Below are 26,127 nucleotides of genomic sequence, written 5' to 3' on the forward strand. Positions count from 1 at the left end.
TTGTGACATACCTTTGGACCTGTAGAGACAAGGTGGATGAGGAAATATCTTTTATTGGACCAACTTCTGTTGGCGAGAGACACAAGCTTTTGAGCCACAAAGAGCTTTTCTTCAGGTCTTTGGGCCTCTACACAGTTAGACTCAGGGTCATTATGCTTTAATGGTGTCATTCCTGCCTTGCTTTGGCAATGGAATACTCTTTCCTTAAGAGATTATTTTTTTGTATCCAACAGCTAATCCAGTAAGTCACATAAGTACTTGATCAATCAATCTTTCCTTATCTTGAATAGCTAGTATGCTACCATTTTTAGATTTGATCTGATTTTTCCAGATATTTGACTTTTTTTCTATGAAGTCCTGTATTCTTCTTTAAACAGAGCAACATTTATATGTTTAATACTCTTACAGTTACATTGTGCAGTGAGATTTTGCTGTTTTTTGTTGAGAGTCCCTCTGTCTCATCCTGGAAGGGAAGTTCCAGACAAACAGCTAGCGTTATGATTCCCCCCCCCCCCCCCCCCCCCGTGGAAATAAGGAATAATTTAGTTGAGGTGGTCCTGCTTTGAGCAGGGGGTTGGACTAGATGACCTCCTGAGGTCTCTTCTAACCCTAATCTTCTATGATTCTATGAAATAATAAAAAGGTGTTAACCTAGGAAGTAGACAAGACTGAGCTCCCTCCCTCTCACCCCCCATCCATTTTCTTTGGCTCTTGACATTGGAAACTTGGAGTATTCACCTCAGCCATCTCCTAAACTCTACTCCAGAAACAAAAAATAAGGGCTGTACAAAAAAGCCCGATAAGAATGACATGGGCAACCGCCTATCTAATAACAATCAACGGAGCAGGGCACAGACACTAACTCCGTGGGTGCTCAGGGCTGGAGCACCTACGGGTAAAAAATAGTGGGTGCTCAGCACCCACCGGCAGCCCCACTGATCAGCGCCTGCGCCTCCCGTTCGCTGGGATCAGCTGTTCAGCAGCGTGCAGGAGAAGGTGGGAGGAGGGGCCAGAGTAGGGGCAGGTCATGCTCGGGGTAGAGAAGAGGCAGGGTGGGGGTGGGGCCTTCAGGGAAGGGATGGAGGATGGTGGGGCCTGGGACTGAGCAGGGGCAAGCACCCCCTGGAGAATTGACAAAGTTGGTGCCTCTGGAGCAGGGGACAATTGACTTTGTCTCAGACTTCACATTCCCCTTGCCTCCTTACTCTTGGAGTTTAAGTTTTGTTTTTTAAGGAAGGCCTAAAATGATAGAGAGAGGGGCTTTTGAAATAAAAATATCAAACACTGTGCTGTATATGTTCTGTATATGGAAAGGGGGATCTGAGATAGAGTGCAGTCAGCAAAGAGGCTGGCTGTGGGCACAAACACTAAAATGGGAGTGAAGTCTCACCCTGTAGCATGATGGTTTTGGTTGGCAGTTTCCCCTGTGCCTACCTTTTACTTTCCAAAATAACCAAGAATAAGGTCGGAATAAATAAATTTAGATTTACTACCATATAGTGTTTGTTTGCACTACTGTATTTCCTGCTACTGCAAAGTATTCTTACATTCCCATTTTACAAAACATTGTGAGGATTGGTGATTAGCCATAAAGAGCCTACTCTAGGGTTACCATATGTCCGGATTTTCCCGGACATGTCCAGCTTTTTGGGCTCCAAATCCCCGTCCGGGGGGAAAGCCCAAAAAGCCGGACATGTCCGGGAAAATCGGGACATGCCGGCCGGCGGTGCGGGTGCTCGGGGGTCGGGCCGGGGGCTCCGGCGGGGCCGGGCCGGGGACTCGGGGGCCGGGCCGGCGGTGTCAGGCCGGGCCGGGGACTCCGGGGCCGGGCCCGCGGTGCGGTGCCTGGCCGGGGGCTCCAGGCGCTCCAGGGTCGGGGGCTCGGGGCCGGGCCGGGGGCTCCGCCGGGGGCTCCGCCGGGGGCTCGGAGGCTCCGCCGTGGCCGGGTCGGTGGCTTGGGGGCTCCACCGGGGCCGGGCCGGGGCTCGGGGGCGCCGGGGGCCGGGCCGGGGGTGGTGGGCCGGGGGCCGGGTCCGGGGACAGCCTGGGCCGTGCCTCCTCCCCTCACACTCCCCCTTACCTGCTTCAGGCTTCCCGCGACTCAAATGTTCGCGGGAAGCAGGGGAGGGGGCGGAGACTTTGGGGAGGGGGCGGAGTTGGGGCGGGGCTGGGGGCGGGGGCGGGGCCCCGTGGAGTGTCCTCCTTTGGGAGGCACAAAATATGGTAACCCTAGCCTACTCCTTCTCACCATAACTTGTGTGAAATTGTCATTAACCTTAATGAGAGTTTTTCATAATGCAATCCAGATTTAGTCCTTAGTAGACAAAATGTTATATGCTGCTCTGCATAGTACATTTTTCATTTAATTCTTAAAATGTTTTGTGTTTATATTTGAGATTAAAATTACTCCATTTATGGATAATGTAAATCCAGAAATGTTTATATGTGGTCAGATTCCAAGCAAAGACTAACAAGTCTGAGTATAAATTCTGCACATGCCCAGTGATGGTGTACAGCAACTATTTAGAATATTACAGAATACAGTATTTACATTATTTTGGGACTCTGGAATGCTAATGGAGTAGTTTAGGTCTATTTATATTTACTCTAAGGTTGAGCAACCCCAATAATTCTGGAAAACTACTATGCATGTCAATGTCAAGAGTACTGTAAATTAGATCTTTTCCTCTTTTTTAATTCTGCTAAAGTGATTTATCTAATAGATGAATATTGGTGTATTGCACACTTTAAAAATATTGGCCTTTAAAATGTAATAGGATTGTTTAAAAAACAAAACTCTGCAATCAGTGTATTTTAAATCTGCAGTTGGATTTACATGCCTGTCAACATCTGGACTTTTTGACTTGTAAAGTAAGCCTTCAAAAACTCTTCCATGGAAGATATGGAGAAGAAAATGTATTATATACATTCAGAAAATTCATGGCAACAAAATACTGTCCATGGCCAGTGCAAAATAGAATATCCTGCAAATTGTATAAGCGCACTGGAGCAGACTTAAGTAGAAAAAAGATATTTCTATTCTCTCTTTGTAGAAGGGAAACGGTAAAATGTGGTACTTCTGAAAAAAATTACCACAAACGTTGTCAATATTTGTTAATGTGCTTGGGACTGTGCAGTACACAGAAGACCATGGAAAGCTGAGCATCTAAAAGACAGACACATAGGAAATAGATGGGATGCACTTCAAAATCTAGATATTGGCATGAGTGGTGATTTCCTTTTCTCCTTATAGATTCACTTTTTGTAGAAGGACATACAGAGAATGTTACAGACAGAAAGGGTGATGTCATGAAAAACTGCAACAGAGGGAGGGCAGCATGGTAAAATGAATGGGGGATGGTGGGAGAAGGTGAACAGTGCAGTGAGAGTAGAATCAGTGGAATAGTAGACGGGACAAGTAGTGAAGGATTTATAGAAAATTCTAATGTAACCTGAGGATCTATTAGAAAGAGACTTCAGACACAGTGTTCCATAACATCGTAAAGTATGAAATATTATTTTCACAAAAGAAACTTTCTATGACATACCACAGAGCAACATTCTTGGAGAAATGCTTCCTAGATTAGGGGTTGACCCCTTTCATCTAAACTCCCATAATGAAGATGTTAGATACAGCAGTCTTAAAACACAACAAAACTTATTGTATGACATTTTAGCTGCTTATGCCAAAGATGGGACGGCTAACATTGCTATCACTTAGCTAAAGGGGGTGGGAGGGAATTAACAATGAAGGCAAACTTTTTCTGTTTGACAGAACTGCATGAGAAGGGGCAGGCAGTGGGAATGTCTAAGGCCCCTGTTTTCAAAGTCATTATGTACCAAATACACACTCTGATATAGGATAATTTTAATGGAGGAGGCAATGCAAAATCAGTTGCAAAACAAAATACAGCTGCTAAACTTGGTTATGGAGCATGAAAGAGACAGCTTTCTTATGTCCCTGTTTACATCAACTTCACTCTTCAGAAATTTACCATTGTTGGAATGAATCTCAGTTGCATAGTCTATGCTTCTGTCACAGAGTTCTTATTTAGATGCTGAGCAAGTCACTTAAACCAAAATGTTGGCAGGTGGCAACTAATTGCGTGTTCTGCATTTTCAGGGTAGTCAGCCTGAGACACCAGTGGTCTGATATGCAGAAGTGTTGCACACTCGCATCTGAAGTTAATGGGAGCTGTGGCAGCTCAGCACCTCTTGTAAAAAGGCAATGTGGTTTGGAAGAATGAGCATAGTATTTCGGAGTCAGGAGGTCATGAGTTCTAATTCTGGCAGTGCCACTGATTTTACTGGGTGGCCTCCTTCAAGTTTCATTGAGGCTTTCTGTAGTGAATATATATGCATTAATGTTTGTGAGGCACTCAGGTATTATGGCAATGAGTCTTCTTAAAAAAAGACCATGTAAGGAAATGAACAATTCTGTATTAATCACAGGTTTTGCATGGTATATATTAAATAAGGCAGAAGACACTAACTGAACGATAAGGATAAAAATATTGAATAGCTGCCTCATTCCCTGAGCTCTGTTCATTCTGTGCACTGAATGAGGCAGGAGTCCTGTGGAAAAAATATGTAACCCTGTAATTAAAAAGCATATGATAATGTATATGTACAAGGGGGCTGAATTAATTTTGAATTGGCAATCTTAAATTCTGGCATTTGCTAATTTTAGAATGCTTGACTTTCCAGACTCAATAATAATCTTTTAACATAGCTTTGGATTTTTCATATATAATTTACAAAAGAAAGTAAAGAACATTTCCTAAAACACCAAATGTCCTATAGCACCGAATATCGAAAGAACTCAAAAAAAAAAAAAAAAAAAAAAAAGTGTGTGTGTGTGGGGGAGAAATACAAAGAGAAGTGTTACCTTGTTTAATGGAAGAACAGACAGAACATCGTTATTTGTATTCTAGTGATACGTATCTTCACAGGTTTGTGTTTCTGGTAAATGTTTTGGAGGTCTAACAGATTCATAGAGGCCTTTCCCTAGAGATGTATGGACAACATTCTGAGCAGTCTAAAGTTTAATAACAGAGTCTGTAGCCAAAAGTTATGGTTTTTTTTTATTAAAATCAAGTGTTCTCAATTAAAGTGCATATATGGAGAATTGGATAAAAGCCTACAATAATTGTAACTCATCTAATGATTCTTTACTAGAAGCTTCTGATCTGATCTTTATTAGTGGTAATAAATGGGCTGATAGCACTACTGACAATCCAATGCATTTTATTACAATAGTTTTCATACTTTTACAACAGCATCAGAAATGTAGCTTCTTAAGTTCTGCATGTCATAAAAAAAAAATCTTCTGGTGCGTCCTTAATTAATGAAAGAGCAATCTTGTCAGTGTGTTTAATGATGTTGATAGCATAGTGCTAAAGCTGATCCCAAGCAGAAACAGCTGCTATTAGGTAGATTTCAGGGACTTTCAATGTTCCTATATCAAATCCCTGTTTACAGGTATTTATAAATCAGATATAAAAGTTATCCATCAACTAGGGTGACCAGACAGCAAGTGTGAAAAATTGGGATGGGGGGGGGGGTAATAAGAGCCTATATAAGAAAAAGACCCCAAAATTGGGACTGTCCCTATAAAATCGGGACATCTGGTCACCCTACCATCCACTGAATATTGTCTTACAGGGTTAACCTTGCAAATTTCTGCATATCTTTTAGTGTCCCTCTCAAGATTTAAGTTTTTAACAAACTTTCAAAGGCGTTGCAAAGGCCACACAATTAGATGGGCCCAGCTTAAAAATGTGTGAAGTCATGGGTGTAGTTTGGAGCAGGCTTGGGGGGGATGTTGCCCCCCAAACTGCAAGCCTCAGGCAGGCGAAGAATGTGTCTCCCCACTCATGTGTGGCCCCATTGGTCTGGCTGGAGCTCCGTCATCCCCCTTCTCCCCAAATATAGAAGTCAAACACGCCTAAGGGTGAAGTTATGAATCTAGATGTGGAAATTGTATGCCATTTTGATTCTGCTTTTCTAGATTCAGTTGAAAATTATGATTGCTACCTCTACAAATCTATAGGAAGTTTTGACAAATTCTACAGTAGGGGTCGGCAACGTTTGGGGTGGCGAGAAGCGGTGCGGGCAAGGGATGTGCTGGCTGTGGCTTCCCGCTGCTCCCATTGGCCTGGAACAGCGAACCGCGACCAGTGGGGGCCACGAACAGCCGAACCTGCCGCGTCAGCAGGTAAATAAACTGGCCCGGCCCGCTAAGGTGCTTACCCTGGCGAGCCGCGTGCCAAACATTGCCGACCCCTGTTCTACAGGATCCATTACCATATTGTGAGATAGCTCAGTGGTTTGAGCATTAGCCTGCTAAACCCAGGGCTGTAAATTCAATCCTTGAAGGGGCCATTTAGGGATCTGGGGCAAAAATCTGTCTGGGGATTGGCCCTGCTTTGAGCAGGGGGTTGGACTAGATGACCTCCTGAGGTCCCTTCCAACCCTGACGTTCTATGATAAGCTTTTCAAAAACCCACATAATTAAAAAAAATAAATAAACTTTCCCCAAAGTGCATATGAAACACTGATTGTTTAGTAAATTATTTGTGTGTTTAGGGGGTATATCTTTAAGTGACTTTTTTACAAAACTGAACCCCCATCTCCCCTATAACTTGCTTTCTTCTGGAGTCTTCTACTCTCCTGAGAATTATTCTGATGTAATGCCCTTGGGACAATCCTTCCAGATAGTTTGATCAGGACTTTTGGAATAACCAAAAAAAAAAAAATCTTCGTAGAGAATCCAGCCCATGTTTTAAAGATAGCTCCGGATGTGCTGGGGCAAAACTTTGGGAGTATAATGAGTGCTGCGATAGTCATACAACACAGATATAATGAAAAAAGCTTCATAGTTATGTACTGTATTAACAAAACTCTTTTGGATAGATTAAAACTTAAATATTTCCCTGTTTCTGAGACTTCTACTTAGGGGACCCCAAAAAAGAGTGGTAAAAGTACTAGGTAAAGCACTGCATTTGCATCTTTAAAATGTGTAACTTAATTCCTGTAAAATGTCCTTTCCTGCTATTCTGCTCATGCTGTATTGGCTGAATGTTTTTACTGAAATGGTCATCAGCTGAAGAAACATCATCAATTTGAATGCCGTCAGTTAAAAAAAATCATGTGCTATTTAAGTCCCTGAGTCTCCTTGCCAATTGTTGTCATTTTGCAATTGTACTTTCCGGTTGTTGGTTGTTTTTTTGTTTTTGTTTTTTTTAAATTCTCTCCATTATTGTGCGAAAGACCCACACAATCAGGAAACTAACTGTATGGGGAAAAGAATAACTGTCTGTGCAGACCACTATCATATGTACAAAGTAAACTGATAAATGTTTGTTTATTTATTTATTTATTTTTACAATATTGCCAACCCTAAGCATTCAACATTATGAGTCAGGCCCCCCAAAATAATGATATCTTGAATAATAAATACTGGATTCTCACTATTTACCTTCTAGTTTCTAATGTGCCAGGTGTTTCCAGGTTTTTCTTCACAACCATGAGGGGCTAGAAACTTACTTTTATTATTCATTTATTTTAAATGAAAGCTGCAATTCTGAGTCATTGGCTTCTAAAAAATGTGGTTTTAAGGAAGACACCAAATAGAGTGAAACTTGTGATAAAATCACAAGAGTCAGCCATGTTAGGTAAAAAGCAAGTCCTCACTCACCTCTCCAGCACCCGAGTTCGTGCGGAGTTGGTATGGGGCTCACAATCTGTCAGAGACCAGACACCAATTCGTTGATCAACGGGCTCACACTATCCTTAGCTTGAAAAGCTTCAGAGTAAGTGTGGCAAGTTTATTAGGGGTGAGCATCAATATTTATACACAGAAGTAAACAAAGTGATTAACAGATCATAATGGTCATGTATAATCAATCAAGATTCTACAGGATAAAACAGGTTAAAATGTAAATTCAGAAAGAGAAAAGGGGAGATGACTACTTAAGGGGAGGGGGGTGTCATGAGTAGTTCGCAGGTCAGAGCTTTGATTAAAAGTTCAGACAGAGACATCAAGTCTGGGTTAAGTTTAAGCTCATCAAAAGTTCAGACTCAACAGCCACACTGTACCAATACGCCCTCTCCCCCCACCACACACACACTTCTTAGAGCAATAACATACTTCTTAAACAGTTATTTGGGCCTCGTCTACACTTAGAAAGCTTAGGTCAACAGAGCTATGATGCTCGGCAGTGTGAAAAACCCATATTCCTGAGCACTGCAGCTATACCAACCTAACCCCCGGTGTAGATGCCGCGAGGTTAAAAGAAGAATGCTTCCCTCGACCTAGGGACCTTCACCTGGGGTATCACTGTAGTCTATGCCTGTGCTATTGGGTTACAGAGTTATAGCTATGAGGCTGTAGCTATGCCACTATAGCACTTGTAGCGTAGATGTGGCCTTGCATTGTAAGCTTTTTAGGGCAGGGACTGTTTTTGTTGTTTGTGTAAAGTGCTTGTACAATGAAAGCCCAATCCTTGATGTGTTGTTGTAATTCTAAATAATAATTTAAAAAAGTCAGTGTCCATCCCATCTAATAAAACTAAATATTGGCCTGGCCTAACTTGGCAGCCAAAGGGGCTGCCAGGCCAATTTTCATGCAGGATATTGTAAATGTATTTACTTATTTAGATGACATAGTGTCAGTCTCATATCCCTGGCACTTTGCAAAATGTAAGATAGCCGCTGTTCTCAGACCTACATACAAAGCAAAATCCTCCCTCCTTTCCTCTTCTAAAATCTGATTTGACTTAGGGTATGTCTACTCCGTGAAGTTGTTGACAAAACTTTTGTCTTTCATGGGTACTTAAAAAAGCCCCCCTGTGAAAGACAAAAGTTTTACCGATGCAAGTGCCAGGGTGAACGCGGCTTTGTCAGCCTGAGCGCTCTCCTGCAGACAAAGCTAACACATGCTGACTTTTAGTGACAAGGCTGTGTCGACGCAGCCTTGTCGCTAAAAGCTGCGTGGTGTAGACAAGCCCCCTGGGCATGTCTACCTATGTGGTGGGGATATTCAGGAAAGTTAAGGCAAATCAGCTAAAGGTGTGAAGTCAATGCATACAAGTTAAAGCATGTTAAACTCTGTGTGAATGCTCTCATTCAGGAGTAAAGGGGCTTTAATTCACCTCAGGAGGATTAAGTTACAGTTGACAAAGACCACTTTACTCCTGAATGGGAGCATCCCTGTGGCAATTTAATGTGCTTTAATTAATGCATATTGACTTCAAACCTTTAGTTGATTTGCCTTAACTTTCCTGAGTATTCTCATGTAGACATGGCCTACCACAGCAGAATTATTTGGGCAGAACCAGCCTTTGTATTTTGAGGCACCTTTTTGTTAACTCCCCACTCCACTAAACATTGCAAAAAGCTAGTATAAACATTTAGAGGATAGTGAGATCCTCTTCAAGAAACATCATTTATGCAATTTTGGTTCATTTTACATAAAAATGAAAATGCAGAGGGAAATTCTTGTCCCTATAAGCCTCCTATTCCAGATGTAGAGTTCTCCTTCCTTTTGGTTATTGCTCTTTTTTACTTACTATTTTAACCATCCAGAAATATACTAGGCTCCTCACAAAACCCAGTTCATGGTCACTGTCCTGAGAGCATAAAACTTAAATTGCACATGACTCAATGAGTAATGGTCATAAATAGATGCATGAAGTGAGGAAAAGGTAAGATAAAGATGAAAATATCAGATGGTTATTCAAGGTACTGATCTTGTATTTGGATCTGCTAGCACAGATACGGTTTTTACCGGAATGGCCAATCAAAAAGGGACCCTGGCAGCTCCAGTCAGCACCACCAACCAGGCCGTTAAAAGTCTGGTCAGTGGTGCTGTAGTGCTAAAGCAGGCTAGTCCCTACCTAGGAGCCGGACCCGCTGGATGCTTCTGGGGTGCAGCATGGAGCCAGGACAGGCAGGGAGCCTGCCTTAGCTCCACTGTACTGCTGACCAGGAGATGACCAACGTAAGCCCATGCCCGAACCCCAACCCCCTGCCCCAGCCTTGAGCCCCCCAAACCCAGAGCCCCCTTCTGCACCCCAAACCCTTCATCCCTGGCCCCACCTCAGAGCCTACACCCGCAGCCCAGAGCCCATACCCCCTTCTGCACCCCAAACCCCTACCTCAACCTACAGCCCCCTCCTGCATGCCAAATCTCTTGCCCCCACACCCCACTCTGGAGCCCTATCTTGCACCCCAAACTCCTCATCCCCAGCCCAGAGCCTGTACTCCCTCCTGCACCCCAACCCCTGCCTCAGCCTGCAACCCCCTCCTGCACCCCAACTCCCTGTCCCAGCCCAGAGCCCCCTTCTGCATCCTGAACCCCTCATTTCTGGCCCCAACCTGCAGCCTGCACCCCCAGTTAGAGCCCTCCCAGCCCAGTGAAAGTGAGTGAGGGTGGGGGAGAGTGAGACACCGACGGAGGGGGAATGTAGTGATTGGGGGTGGGGCAAAGGGGCGGGACTAGTGTGTTTGGTTTTGTGCAATTAGAAGGTTGGCAACCCTCATCTGCAGTAGTGAGTCCTGATGCAAGATCAAGGACTGAGGCAAATACACAACTTTGTAACTATAGTTGTTGAAGTCAGCTGATATTAAATTTGTGTAAACCTGTGTAAATCATATCTAGTCAGTCCAGAAAATAAAGACCATTCTGTTCCCAACATTCCTGTGTGTGTCACAGGCATTACATCACTATGTAGTCATTCAAAAATGTATAGAATACTTTGATCCATGCAAGAGAGAGGCACATTTTCTTTACAAAAATTAGCGGCCAAGTGAGACCACTGACCATTGTTACAGGCCTTAGCCAAAGCTAGTCTGTGAACTTGAACAGGTAGCACATGGTGGAATAATTAGAAACTGAGTATCTGAAAAGTAGATATTTGCCAGGTTTGTGAAAACCGTAATTCCCAAATGAAAGTGTTAGCAAGCAGTAAAAGAACTGAAGTGCCTCTATTTAAAATGTATACCTTCTATTTTTTTCTTTTACCTTGGTAAACAAATCAGAGACCAGATGTGTTTGCAATAAATATGGAGGCAATCCTAGCACATCACAAATCTGTCCAACACAAGGACTGTGGTGTCAGACGTGCAGTAAAGGCAACCTGGAGAGCTGGTTAATGGTGGGTTCAATAGAACCCCCATTTAAATTCAGGTCCTAGCCCACTATCAATGGGTTGTAAACTTATGTACTGTTGCCATACTATAACCTGTCTTTATAGAAAAATACCTCCAGTTAAACAAAAGAAGTAACAAAGCTGTGAACTCCCTTCTCTACAAGAAATCTAAATTCAACCCCTGGGGAGTGGGGGTAGACATTTCCCCTGGACTTTCTTCAGCAGAGCTAGATGAGGGCCAACCTGCCTGAATGGAAGAGAAGACTTGCTGCTCGGTAGGACAGATATCAGTCACTTGTTGCACATAGGCCCTTCATATGCCTTATAATTGAGGTAACCAGAAGACAGCGGGTCTGCTACACAGTTTCCTGGATTCCAGTTCCTGATTCCCACATGGCTCTTGCCGCTTCCCCGGGGCCAGTCTGCCTACTGCTTTTCTCTGCAAATCTTTCCCTCTTCCTCCTGACTACACTTGCTCTGCAGCCCCCACCCTTGTGAATCCCCTCCTTGTTATCCTTCAGTATTAATCCGGAGACCTTAGATGGAGAGATGAATGTGCTGTTGAGGACTGCAGAGGGTGGGGCAAAAAGACAGAAGTGAGACATGGTATTGCCAAGGGGAGTCCTGATGATTGATGCTGGGGGAAGGAGTAGGGCACAGGAAAGGGGACATGTAAATTGAGTCATGGAGGTGAAGGGAAGAGAGCCCAAATTGAAACTGCTTGGGAAGCCCATTCATGAATGGTTATACCCTTGTGCCCTCTCCAAGCTGTCCACCTCAATGAAATTGCTACTTATCCAGTGATTTTAAACAGATTTTAACTTCACATTTCAGAGTAACAGCCGTGTTAGTCTGTATCCGCAAAAAGAAGAACAGGAGTACTTGTGGCACCTTAGAGACTAACAAATTTATTAGAGCATAAGCTTTCGTGGACTACAGCCCACTTCTTCGGATGCATCCGAAGAAGTGGGCTGTAGTCCACGAAAGCTTATGCTCTAATAAATTTGTTAGTCTCTAAGGTGCCACAAGTACTCCTAACTTCACATTGGCCATATAAATGCAAATTTAATCTTCACTCAGTTTTTCTTACTCATCCCCTTTCTTTTTTCTTTTAGAAGGGAAAACGAAATGCAGACCCCCTCTTTATTAGTGCATTGTCAAGGTTACAGATTTAAACACAGGAAGATAAAAAGCTAATTTTTTTCAGAACAACTCACTTTTCCACATGGCACATACTTAATTTAGGTTTGTATTTAACAGTCTTGTTATCAAAAATATTATGTGCCAGGTGGTCAGATTAATATTATTATGAGAGCCTTAACTTTTTAGTTCCTGAGTTGTATGTCTTTTTAAAGCTGTAACAGTAGCATAATTGCATTGACTTTTTTTGTGGTTTCATTTTTGCATTAAGATGTGGCTGATGCCTGCATTGGTTAATGGGAGCAGTTCTCCCGAATAATTTTCTCACAGCTAAGCGATCACCTTTTCTTGTCTACCTATCCAGGGTTAGAGTATTCTTCCCCGTCAGTCCCCTGTTTGTAGGGGGATTAAGAACAATATGTACAGCTGAGAGTTCAATTGATCTGAGTGCGTGTGTGCTTGAAGTTGGTAGGTGCATTAGGAGTTCAGCAAAGAGGTGTGTGAGTGATTCCTCTCCTCGGATGGCGCAATGCCTGCGCTGAAGGATAGTGGCAGTGCTGAGAGAGAGTTTTGTGAAAGCGAAGGCGTCTTTGCAGGCAGGAAGAGCCTGTCCTCTGTTTGCTCCACTCCGGCATGAGTTTTTATTTATTATCCTTTTTTTTTTAATTCTTGCTCTTTCTACGAAGTCAGATTGAAATCTACAGCGGTGACTATGCGAAGGAAGGCTGCTGGTACTGGGTGCCAGGAATCGGCAGCTTTGAGAACCACCTGAAGTTTGCAGAAAAAGCAGCCACAGTACAAGCTGCCGGTGCTACATTACGCCCGCCCTGGGAGGGGGGAGGAGGAGCCCGAGAGCACTAACCTGGGCCATCTGCGTGTGATTTCTCTATTAATCCTCCCCATTTCTTCTTGTTTATAGACACTTTCTCCCTTTCAAAATGCAAGCGGAATGGGAGTGAAAAAGTGTGCTTTGAAGGGTCTGGTTCTTGTTCTCACGGGGAGAGAAGCAATGCTCACACACACACACACATTTATTCACAGACACAGCTTCCATCTGAGTTTGTGTCTCAAACTTATATGCTTCCTTCTCAGGAGAAACGGGATCTAGAGTAGGGAGAGAGTGTGTCTGAGAGAGAGGGAGAGCAGGAAATAAACTAGTTGCTCTCTCTTCACTTGAAGGGTGTGTACTGTTTCCTGGTTTCACAGTGAGGCAAACCGAGTTTGTCCACAGCACAGAGGGAGAAGTTGAATTATGATTGCACTCACACAAACATATATTTCAGTGCATAGGTTGAATGTGTGAGTGTCTTTAAAAACAATAATAACAACACCACGTTGTGATCCCATCTCAGGAGGACCAGGCTCTAGAGAAGGGCATGGGCAGGGGGAGTGGGAGGTATCTCTCTTCTATGTATGGGGTTAAGCATTACCCTTGTGAGGGTTTTGTTCTAGTGTTTATTTCTTGGTCTGATATGGAGGCATTGCTGAAATTGGGCAGTCTAAAGAAAGAGATTTGATTATAATTAGATTACTTTCAAATAATAGGTTTATTTCTGTGTGTGCGTGTGTGTGTGCAAAGTTGTGATCTGTCTCCAAAACAATAGGCGACAGGATATATTTACTTCTACTTGTAGGGTTCTGTAGTTTGACTGTGGCTAGAGAGGCAGTACTGAGTTTGTGCAGAGAAAGAGACTGGATTATAATTGCAGTCAAACACGATTCTATACTTTCTGTTCACAGGTTTCATATGTGTGTGTTATTCCCAAATTAAGTGATCCCTTTTCAAGAGGAAGTGATCAGGGAGGGTCATAAGGTTGAGGAAGGACAGAAAGGAAATAAGGAACCCTCTCCCCTTTGGAAAAAGGTAAAAGCTGGATCTACCTGGATCCTGACTATTTTTGGCAGAGTCTTCTGTGTCATCAAAATAGAGAGCAAGTCTTCCTGATCCGACTGCCCCAAATAATTCCAGACACCAATACATACCAGAACTAGGGGTATTGTAAAAACCCAGATTTGGCAACTGGATCCAGACAACTTTTGGTCCCAAATTCTGTTGCCTGAATAGAGAACAAGTCTAGTTACTCCTACTGCACCAAAAAAGGCCTGGATCCTGGCACATAATACATAAATGTGACAAAAACCCAGTTCTGGCACATGGATCCTTCCAAATCCATACAGGTTTTGGTCTTTACTCCAAAATTCCATGGCATTAATAGAGAACAGGTATAGTTACTGCTACTGCATGACAATATTCTGGTTTGTAACGCATCCCCACGCAAGAAAGCCTAAAAAATCCTGCCCTTGACTTCGTTTGGGTCTCGACAGTTTTGGGTCCCAAATTTAAACTGTATCATCTAAATAAAAAACAAATGTTGCTCCTATTTCACTTGAAAAATCTGGATCTGTATGCTTTCTGACCTAATAGCACTGGAAAAATACTGATCTGGTTCTTGCTAGGCCTTTCCAGTTTTTAACCCTAATCTCCCAAATTCAACTTTCTAAGGAATGGGGGGGGAAGTAACAACTTTTAGAATGCAGCAGACCCTGTAATGCAGCAGCACTGCAAAAACATTTATCCGGCACCTTTATCCAGCTAACCCTTTTTATTTGTAAATCCCAAACTCAAATGTTCAACAGACTAAAGAGAGAAGAGCAACTTCTCAAGTTCCGCTGCAAAACTCCAGACTTCGATACATTCCTGCTCAACTGGATTGCAAAGACACGTACTCGGCACTGGAACCTGCTGGATCCTGCCATTTTTTTGGCCCCTACTTCCCAAATTGTACTGTCAAAATATACAACTCACGTTGCTGCTTCTACTTGATCCAAAAATTCCAGGCTTTGACATCTCAGTGAAAGAGCAATCCAAAAACCCACATGGGCCTCTTTTTTTGGCCACAAACACCTACAATCTGTTAAATAAAGACCAAGGGTTAAATCCCTATTGAAGTAAATAGCAAAATCCCATTGACTTCAGTAAGGCCAGAAGTTTACCCCGAGTATAGCTGCTCCTACTTCACTGTATCAGAAGCTGGTCCCTGATCCATCCTTACACAAGAGCACTTGAAAAATCCAGTTAAGGACTGTAAATGTAAATGAATGGTGATTCTTGCTGTCTATCTAGAAATTATAATTTTGGGAATATAGGTGAAAAAATAGGGGTATACCTTGTTGGATCTGGGTCCATGTTTGGATTTTTTTTTTTTTTTTAAGTGCTCATCTGCCGCGATGGCTCAGAGACTAGATTTTTTTTTTTTTTTTTTTTAGTAGACTAAGAGAAGCTATGCTTGGTCACTTTGTATAGACTAGAATTTAGAGGTTTGTGGCCAAAATATTGTTGGATTCTGCAAGACCCAGGTGCCCTTTGTGCATGTATTGCTCTTGCACTGAGATATCAGGGCTGGGTTTTGCTAGCCAACTAGGAGCTGCCACAGGGCACGGGTTGTCTGTTTTGATGATACAGTTTTGGGCCAACCCAAAACACTTTTTTGCTGGGCTCCAGATACTGGATATTATGTGTCCTTGCCATGGTACTGAATAGGGGATACACTGGATTCTGGATTATGCAGTAGAATTGGGACAGCTGCATGTCTTTATTTAGCTGGTAAGATTTTGAGGATTTAAATTTAAAGAAAGAAAGAAAGAGAAAGAACAACAACAAAAGAAAAACTACCTGGATCCAGGTGCTGGATATTTGTTTTTGTGGTGCTGCTGTGCCAGTTCCCAACAGTCTGAATTTGGGGGGGCATTAAGAAACTGCTACATTTTTTTTCTTTATTTAGATAGCAGATTTGGAGAGAATAGGGTTAAAAATTGGCAGGTGTAGAAGAAACCAAATACATGTTTTCCAGTGCTATCCGGGGGCTGGGGTGCACTGGGAGCCAGATTCTCTGCAGTGTAGTAGGAGGGATGGCTACCCTTGTTATCTGCTTGGACTGTAGAATTTGGAGTTTAGGGCCAAAAATTGCCAACATGCAGGAGCTGGATTTTTGTGGCACTCATGTACTGGGATGCATCAGAATCCAGATTTTTTTTGTACAGTAAGTTATGCTTGTTCTCTATGAATGCCAAGGAATTTTGGTGTGGGGGAGGGGTTGAAAGCCAAAAATTAAACTGTTGGGGTAAGATCCGTGAACGAGATCTGGGTTTTTGTAGGTCTGATGTACCAAAATCCAGAATGTATTTGGTACCATAGGCATGGCTAGACTTGTTCTCTGTGGAGACATCAGAATTTGGCATCTTGGGGCCAAAATTTGGCAGGCTCCAGATGCTGGCTCAGGGTTTTTGCAGAAATCATGCTCTCTGGGATTCATCAGGATCTAGATTTATTAGTATTATTTATTTATTTTATTAGTATTAATTTAAGTAGGAGCCTAAGTCTAGAACTCTATTTCTGTGACACAATTTGGGACTTTTCGAGGTCAAAAATTGGCAGCTTGCAGGACAAATCCAACACGATCCAGGTACATCCAGCTTTTACGTCTTTCCTTCTCTCTTTCACTTGTGTGGGGTTTGTAGTTTGACTGTTTCCTGGTCTCACAGAAAGAGGCAGTGCTGAGCACAGAAAGACAAAAATAGACCTTTACAGAGAAATATAGGGATTGTGTGTGTGGAGGGGAGGGAGAGAGGAGAGCAGCGTTAGGCTGGTTTCCAGGAGGAGCTCTTCTCGCTTTCGTTGTGTGTTAGACATTTTTGTACAGATTTTTTTTTTCATCTTAAAAACGTTCTCTCTCTCCCGGCTGCTTCTTGTACCTCTTTGGGGGAGAAAAATCAAACTGTGTTTGATCAGAAAGCGACCAGAGACCATTTTATTTGAGCGACCGGGGGAAGAAAGAGAAGAGAAACCGTCGCAGGGATATAAATACCTATCATCTCTTACATATTTCCTGTAAATAAATCTCTATAGAAAGAGCACAATTTGACATCCATCCTAAGCGGCAGCAATGGGGTGTTTGGGCAACAGCAAAACAGAGGATCAGCGTATCGATGAGAAAGCGCAGCGAGAAGCCAACAAAAAAATAGAGAAGCAGTTGCAGAAAGAGAGACTGGCTTATAAAGCCACACATCGTTTGCTTCTGCTGGGTAAGGAAGCGGGGGGGGGGGGGAATGAGGGTGCAGTTGCCTGCGCTCCCCCATGGTAGGGGTATAATGGAGAAGCGATGTGGTTAATGTGTGTGTGAGAGAGAGTGTGTGTTAGATACAAAGAATGCAGGCAATTGTATTGAGCAATATGTGAAAAGTGCACAGATTGAGCAGTGTGTGGGAGCCACATGGATACATATATATAAATGCTGTTGGAAGTGGGAGATGCTGTTAACATGTCACCAAAAAAACCGTATATACATGGCAGTGTTCTGTCTTTTTCTTCCAGGAGCTGGTGAGTCAGGAAAAAGCACTATTGTGAAACAAATGAGGATCCTGCATGTCAATGGATTTAATTCAGAGTAAGAATTATTGATACTTTGTGTCTTCTATTTGTAAATATACATTTGAAACCTATTAACACACATCACACTGGGTAATTTCTCTTTCCTCCACCTGATATGTGTGTGTGTTGGCAGTTTGACACTGGCTTGCAAAAAAAGAAAAATGCAAGGAATTACTACTATTATATATTTGTATTTTCTGCTCCTGCCCCTCTACTGTATTTTACACTGTTGCTACTGCAGCGCTTGACAGGCCCCTGTGTAGCAACAACATGGCGACTACTTTTTGCATAGCAGCAAATAACTAATATTGTATCTGTATGTAATATAGAGAGATATATCAATTCATACACAGGATGACGGGGCTGCTGCGGTTTTTCTGGTGGTGGTTAGCACAAAACTGAAACCAATTTGCATGAATGTAATCATCATGTATTCTTGGGTTACATGATTTCTTTCTGAAAAACTGATTGCCAGTATTTAATATTAATTGTGTGCTAATTTTAGATATATAAGGTTTTTAACTATACAATATATGTTCTAAATTGTAGGGGAATAGATTTAGCATGCTATAGAAATGAAGGAATGACTTCCAATCCCACCAGGAAAGCTTTGCAGATGTGGTTATGACTATCTAACGTGACAAAATTGGCAGAGATCTATTTTCACTGTTTTTTTTATAGAATATGAAAAAGTGATGGATGGAAAATAATCTTACTGTTCTTTTCAGTCAGTTTGTCATAAAGGTTAAATAACAAATAAGCAGTCAGTAAAAAATTCTGAATGTAACTTAAATGAATTGGTTTGAGAGAGAAATTAAATTGTTAATTCTGTTTTAATTCAGAGAAAAGAAACAGAAAATACTGGATATTCGGAAAAATGTTAAAGATGCGATTGTGGTAAGAACACATTTTATGCTATTCTTAAATGCTTCTGTACACTGGAAGCCAAAAGTGTTATGCTCTCTAGGATTGTGTAGAGAAATCCCATTTTGCTGATCAGATTGGATTATCTTCTATTGATCCTGTATTTTAGATTAAACAGATTAATGTGTCTGTTTTTGTTTTATCCAATTCTAGACTATAGTTTCAGCAATGGGCACTTTAATACCCCCAGTTCCACTGGCCAATCCGGAAAACCAGTTTCGAATGGACTACATCAAGAGTATAGCTCCGCTTTCCGATTTTGACTATACACAGGTAAGAGTAAAAAAAATACTTGTTTTTCATAATTTTGAAAGAGAACACAAAGCTCTGACTTTGATGTATGAAATGACTTGTTTACCATTTGAAAGGTGTTTGCTAAAACAAGTTTGTCGCAGCATTATCACCAAGTTACCTGTTTTAACATTGTATGGTGTTGTACCTGTTTTAATGTTGTTCAGTTGTGCTTTAGTAATTTTTGTTTGTTTGTTTGTTTTTAAAGAGGAAAATGAAATGCAAAGAAATAAAGATTATTTGAAATTTCAGTGTCTCAATTTAACATTGTTGTGAAAGCTATTTTTCTGGGCATAATTTGGTGCAGCAGGACATCAGTCTGAGGAATTACAGTATATACTTAAGAAATAGAAGCACAGAGAAACTCTAATAATATATGTAGTTTTAAAAATGTCAACACTTTTTCATTCTTATTAATTTTCATACTAAGAACTTAAAATATTTGATGGCCAACTAAGGTGTCTTCATCACCTATGTATTTATTTATGTATTTATTTTATTCAAATTTTGTATTATGTTGCTGGAATAAACAGTGAACAATGAGAATAGGAAGATATAATTCTTTATTTTAGTTGTGCATGAATGCTGCCATCTTAGGGCTGGGTAGAAATGTAAAAACCTATTGGGTTTTCTATAGTAGTCACTCATTGGTAGTGTAATTCAAAGTATGTTATTTAGGTTAATTTGCAGATGGATACTGCTATTTACATTGGATTATCTTGATCTTTAGATGTTAATTATTGCTTATAGAAACATGCATGGTGTGGTTTGTTTTGTGTGAAAGAAACTGCCTAGAAGTTTTGAGTATTAGTAGAGTTTTATTGTCTATAATAGTACATTTTTAAATTAATTCTAAAATGTGGATATCAATAGCAGCTTGTTTTGGATACAATGAAGACTGAATAATTTTTTCTGTCATTGGTTAAAAGCTTATGAGTTGTTCCTATTGTCAGTATTGCCAAAGCAGTCATTTACTATAGGGTGTCTTCAGGCTGTTAAAGCCAGTTTAACTTGCAGGTGGAAATGCGTGGAGGGGGAAAATACTTGTTTCTTTAATATATTACTAACACACTCTGGTGTGTGGTTTTGTTGCCTCTGATAAATCTAGTGCTTTGAAGGTTCAATATTAAATAAATAAATAATCAGACATCTTGTAGAGTTACAATTTAACATAGAACTCAGTTGCTGAGAAAGCTGCAACTGCAGGGTACGCCCACATATTGTATGATTGTTCACTTGGTGGATATGAGTTACTGAAAATGACAAAGTCCTTTTTGAAATGGAATTTGAGGTTGACTTAAATAGTCTTTGATTTATGTTTGAGTTCTGAAGTTTATTTCACTCACTTTAGCATTTGATTTCTTCTTTGTTTTTTCATTTATTTTTCTTTAATATTGCCCCTTAATAATTTGTATAAAATAAATTAATACACCGCATCCTTTGCGAGTCTTCATAAGTGTATCTCTTTTTCCATGTCTTAAAGTGGGCTAAAGTGTGGCATTTTTACTTTTGTTTATCTTCAGACTTGTTCTATATTTTTTTCTCTGTCTCTCTCTCAGTCAGTCACACACAGTATATGTCTACATTAATAAGGATAAAAGTGCAAATTTGAGTAATTGTTGACTCTACAAAGCCTTACATATTAGCAAACCTGGCTCACTGGCAGGTTCAACTGGAAATTTTGGTTGGAATAACTAATATATGTTAATTTCCATATGGGCTCTAAATCTACTTTGATTTTAAGAAAAGTTAAGGAGTGCAGGACAATTTATTGTTGTTTTTAGATTAAACTGTCTTTTAGAAAGAAACATTTGAAATGGTGTGACATAGCTGTATAAAAATAAGAATTGTACTCAAAAAATAAAGAAGAAAATGAATGCTGATTTAGAGGGAAAGCAAATACATTTTTTGTTTTTCCTTGATTTAGTACTTTTAACATATCTACATTTTAGCTAGGTAATTCCTTTTATAATTTTAATATGGTTCTGCTTCCAGGGAATTATGTGAGTAAGACTGAGGCCTGGTCTACATTATAGAGTTAGGTCGATGTAAGGCAGTTTATATCGACCTAACTCTGTAAACATCTAGACTAACATGTAGCTCCCACTGATGTAACTCACCCACTGCACTGACTTAATTCCATCACCATGAGAGATGCAGCACTTAGGTCGATGTAGTGTAGTCACTGCATTGCTTGCATCAACTTGCTGCCTTTCAGAAGCCGTCCCACAATGCCTACACTGACAGTTAAATCGGTGCAAGCGCTCCTGGTGAGGAGACACACCACTGACACGAGGAGCATAGCGTGAACATGCAAAAGCTACAGTGGCTGTACGTCGACGTAACTTAGGTTGACTTAATTTTGTAATGTAGACTTGCTCTGAGATTGAAAAATCCATGCTTTTGGGCTTGATTCTACTGTAACATAAGTCAAAAGGAGTTTTGTCATTGACCTCAGTGGAAGCAGGATAAGGTCCAAAGTTTGTAACTTGGAGTAAAATAATGTTTTCTACTGGCATAGCATTTGACCCATTTTTTAAATAAGGACTGATATTAAAGCAAGTACTGTACCATGGAGGATATTCAATTATACATCTTCTGTTAAGTTTTAGTAATTCTGTAATTAACATTAGAAATATGGAATATGGCCTTTTGAAACAGGAAAGCCAATCTAAATATTTGATAAATCAATAAATCATGGCTATATTCTATCAGGTCCACTTAAAACTGCACAAAGAAAAAAAATCACTAAACTCAGTGTTTGGTCAGGTGTTACATTTGCAGTATAATATGTTACTTTATCACATTTGAGAAGATAACTCTTTTTTTAATGATGGAAATGCTAGTCAAGTTTTACTAGTATGGATGTTATAATAGTTAATATATATAAATAATATTTACTTTATTTCTTTTAATTTCTGAAGGTACGGGTTAAACCTTGGTCCAATCGAAATTAATCGGAGTTCTGCCTTTGATTTCAATCAGGCAAGGATTTCAATCAGTATATTTTAAATTTATTAGGACAATAAAAGAAGTCTCAGTAATCACTAAAAACTTACCAAACATTTTTAGATATTTATCAATGTCTAGTCTTTGATATACATTTTTTTTTTCTAGTGTAATATGAATTTCAAATAAATTACATGTAAAATGTGATGAAAGGACTGTACTGTCCGGATGGCACAACAGGGCCAAAACTTTTTGGAGAATAGTTTAGGTATATTTATGATACACTGGATATACTTGGATATGCTTATTTAAATTACATGAATTAATCGTGGTTCTAATTTTGAAAACTGTCTTCATAAAAGAAGTGCATTGAAAACAAATTTATTTTCTCAGATTGAAATCTTGGCCCCATTGGAAGTTAGTGACAAAAATTCCATTGACTTTTATGGGGCCAGGATTTCATCTTCAGACAAAGGACTAGCATGAGGTGGGGGTGGGGTGGTTGGGGCTTTTTTGTTTTGTTTTGTTTTGTTTTTTAATCTACATGTTGTTAAGAGATTTCTCTTTTATTTATCTGTTAAAATAACTGCAGAAGATCTAACCTCACTAGTGCTGTAAACATTCTTTTAATTTTAAAGAGTAAATTGCTTTGTAATATCTTTAAATTCCTCAGTGTACCTCCATAGTATTTTTGCAGAAATATATAATTTTCCATGTTAAAATGTTCAATTTTGCTTAGTGAAGTTGTCTTAAGGTTTTTGTTTGCTAATTTATCTCCAATTTCTTATTTTAGTGTTGTCTTTCATTAATTTTGATTAAAATCGTGAGGCAATACATATACGTTACTAAATGTTCACATATTTTTACCAAAAAAATTACCTTGGGCTGACGGACAGCATTCAATAACACATTGCTTCATTATTGTAATCTGTAGGTATATTTTTGCATAACTTTATGAATATTAATAATATATTTTGACTATTATATTTTTGCAGGACTTTACATAATCAGAGAAAAGGAAGAAACTGTCAAAATATTTATTTACTTAATGTATATATTATATGTTCAGTTTTTTTACAGCTGCATTAAATGAGTCTAATACTATTATTCTTATACTGCTGTTAAGTATAGCATCTGCACAGGGATTTTACAGCTGAAGTAGAAACATCTGTGGTGTATTTAGGAGAGGATTTTTATTTTATTTTTTGGCAAAGTGTTGACTGATATTTGTTAAAGTTAACAGGAATTGACTTGTGCCATTTTAAATCCTGTATTGATGGGTTTTTTTTTTTGCCCTTTGTGAAGCAGAGTGAACATATTAAGGGCATATTATGCTACTAGCTGTGGAAAAACATGATGTATTATATAAGCATGTATTTGTTAAAGACTATTGAACTTCAATGAAATATTTGAATGTAATAGGCACTACAAACTTGCTTGCCACAAGTTGCCTTTTTCCTTTGCTTTCCTTAGATCTTTAAAGTAGTTATAAGCTCTTTTTCTAAATATATACACTTGTTTCTATTCCACAGAATGTTTAACTCAACTCTAGGTATGCATATAACAGGTAGTGGAGAAACTGTGTATAGTAATTATAACTGAGTGGTCAAGTGTTTCCTGATGTTACTTTAGTAGCTAATCAGACTGAATCACTGATTAATGTAGAAAACATGTAAACATGAATGATGGTGCTATTTAGCAAATTCCTATGTTAGGGCTCTCAAAAGAATGTTTTCCTCACTTTTTAAAAATTTCTAATACTGTTAGAGATATGAAGCACTTTGTTAAACCTTTTTTAAGCAGAAAATTGTTCTTTCTCTCTAAAGAGAAATGTGATGAATTTAGAATGCTAGTCTAAAATACAGTTTTAGAACACATAGTTGTGTAATGATCTGTAAACTGCTCTCAAATGCAGTCCTTTAAAAGCAAACTATTAATGAAGATATTGACAGTAAAAATATTTAAAATTTTCTGTATTTTTAGTGTATTGCACTTTACTTGGATATTGTCGTTTGAGGTTTTCACAGCATCATTTCAGTTTTTCCCCTAAAAAAAACAGGAAAATATTTGTGGTCAAGTTTAAAAATTACATAGACATTCTTTAGGCGTTTTATCACATCATTTAAAACAGCGCTAGTAAACCTTATTCAGAGCTAGTATAGTCTAGCAATTGTTGACAGACACAATATATGTAACAAGTATTGAACTCATTTTGCTTGAGTAAAGAGTGTAGAATTAGGCCCAGGTGTAGTAAAAGTTGTATCCCAAATAAGTACCTAAATAAAAAATGAAAACCACTATATAAATAAGTTCATAAATGTCACTCAGTTAGTTAACACCCTAATTGGCCTCAGAATGTTTATTTTTCCTGTAACTCATGCTTGATCTAACCCCCAAAGGAATTGTGTAATAATACCATCTTATATTTGTGGTTTTTTAATATGGTTTGTAGTATTTTCATGTTCTTTAGGTATGAGAAAATGTACCACACTATAAGTGAAAAGATCAAAATAGATGGAAAAAATATGTGAATATTGGCAAACATGGCTTGGTTTGAGTTTGCTTTGTTACCTCTCTTAATAACTTTACTTTAGGGATTTATTTACTATTTTTGATGGAGGTAAAAAGTCTTATAATTACCTCTGAGCATCACATTATAAGTACTGCAGCAGTACCAAGTCAACATTTAAAAACCTACTTGCTCTTTAAAGTTAAAGAATTATATCTTTTGGGTTTCTTCAGATTCTAAGATCTAGACTGAAACTTTAACAATACATTGTTTTTGTTTTTTTCTTAAATGTATTATTTCTCAAATATGGAAAGGAAGTGCCTTGGATTAACGCTTCCAAAACTAGAGGAGGAGGATATTGAAAAGGGACACTTAGGATGTGGAAAAATAATATACATATGAATGCAATTGGTAACAACTTTTTTTTCTTTTGCACAAAAGTGAACATTGTGAGGAGAACTGGGATGGAAATAAAGTGGATATTTGGAAAAAAGTAGCAATGATGTAACAGCATGAGATTTCTTTGTGATTCCAATAGCACTTGTTTTGTGATACAGACTAACAATTAATTAGTAACTGACACTGAAGTTGGATTTCTGGTGCTTCCTTTCCTCTAGTACATGTATGCATACAGATTTAGTGTAGATGTGTCTGGTTTCCATTAGCTTAATACACTGAGTCTTAGTTGCTCTAATTAGTTGATGTATAAGGACACCGAGTGGGCATGTCACATGTATGAGAGCAAGTACATACTTTAATTTTGTTTGTTACTTACTGCTTATTGTAATATTGTTAGGTGGTCATCAGTACTTTGGGAGAGAATCAAAAGAAATGTTAGCATATTGTTTTTAATACAAAATTAAACAAGGATAGTTTATTTGCAAGGCCATATTGAAAATGAAAGCCTTGAATGTTACAGTTGTAGTGCACCAGTAATATCCAAATCTGATTTTATTTTTTTAAATGTTCATTGCTTGATGACGATTCCATTTTTATACATCAAGGCACCTGATCATTAAAATTTAACTTGATTATAATATATAGTTCCCTTCATGAATCCCAAGCTTTCTTGTTTACAAATAAATTTCCCTTATTTAAATGCTTTTCTTTCCTTTAAGATGAAGGCATTATTTATATTATGTTCAAGCTTGGAAAAGTAAACCTGATCTTGGGTTGATTTAGATACTATGCAGAATGGAAATAAAGCAATACATTTCGTCTCCCCTCCAGGCTCATGGAAATTATTCAGAAGAGTTAATACAGCACATTCATTACAGTTAAAGTCTCCAGGCCACAACAGCTAGCAATTGTTATTTTAAAAAAATAACATTTTTCTGCTGAAGGAGAGAAATGGCAAACTACTTAGGCCCCCAATGGTTTGCCTGGGTAAAGCTCTGGCAGGGAGCCGTAGACAAACACAGGCATCATCTCTCAGTGGAGTCACAATTAGTGAGAGGAGAGAGAAGAGTTGGGCAGGGAGGGGTAGAGTTTGATATAGGTTTTGAATTCCATGTTTGGTTTTGGCATCTTCCCCATCTCAATATTGTGAAAAGTAAATACAGCTTTGAATTATTATAATACAAAAAAGATCAACCTTCCCCTCTTGTCTTCCCATCTATTTATACTATTTTTATGCAGCTTTCCAGCATAAGATGAGAAATATTCATCCCAAAAAGTATTTGAGTATATTATTAACAGAAACCATAGAGGGGAAAAGTGTCTTTTCAGGCTTA

General features: G+C 39.4%; 1 protein-coding gene across 2 annotated transcripts in view; it reads left to right on the forward strand.

Moving 5' to 3' along the window:
- The window catches only part of GNAL (G protein subunit alpha L), a 315,717-nt gene that overhangs the window by 106,710 nt on the left and 182,880 nt on the right, over positions 1-26,127 (forward strand). The window contains exons 1-4 of one of the 2 annotated variants that reach the window (XM_054018366.1): positions 16,911-17,375; positions 17,665-17,737; positions 18,564-18,618; positions 18,799-18,918. In XM_054018366.1, the coding sequence (XP_053874341.1) occupies positions 17,237-17,375; positions 17,665-17,737; positions 18,564-18,618; positions 18,799-18,918 (387 nt within the window). In that variant the 5' untranslated portion in view covers positions 16,911-17,236. Of the gene's footprint in view, positions 1-16,910; positions 17,376-17,664; positions 17,738-18,563; positions 18,619-18,798; positions 18,919-26,127 lie in introns of those variants that run through there. The other variant, XM_054018365.1, reaches the window with a different exon arrangement.

This window comes from Malaclemys terrapin, chromosome 2, assembly GCF_027887155.1.
Source record: "Malaclemys terrapin pileata isolate rMalTer1 chromosome 2, rMalTer1.hap1, whole genome shotgun sequence".
In the NCBI taxonomy this organism is placed as follows: Eukaryota; Metazoa; Chordata; order Testudines; family Emydidae; genus Malaclemys; species Malaclemys terrapin.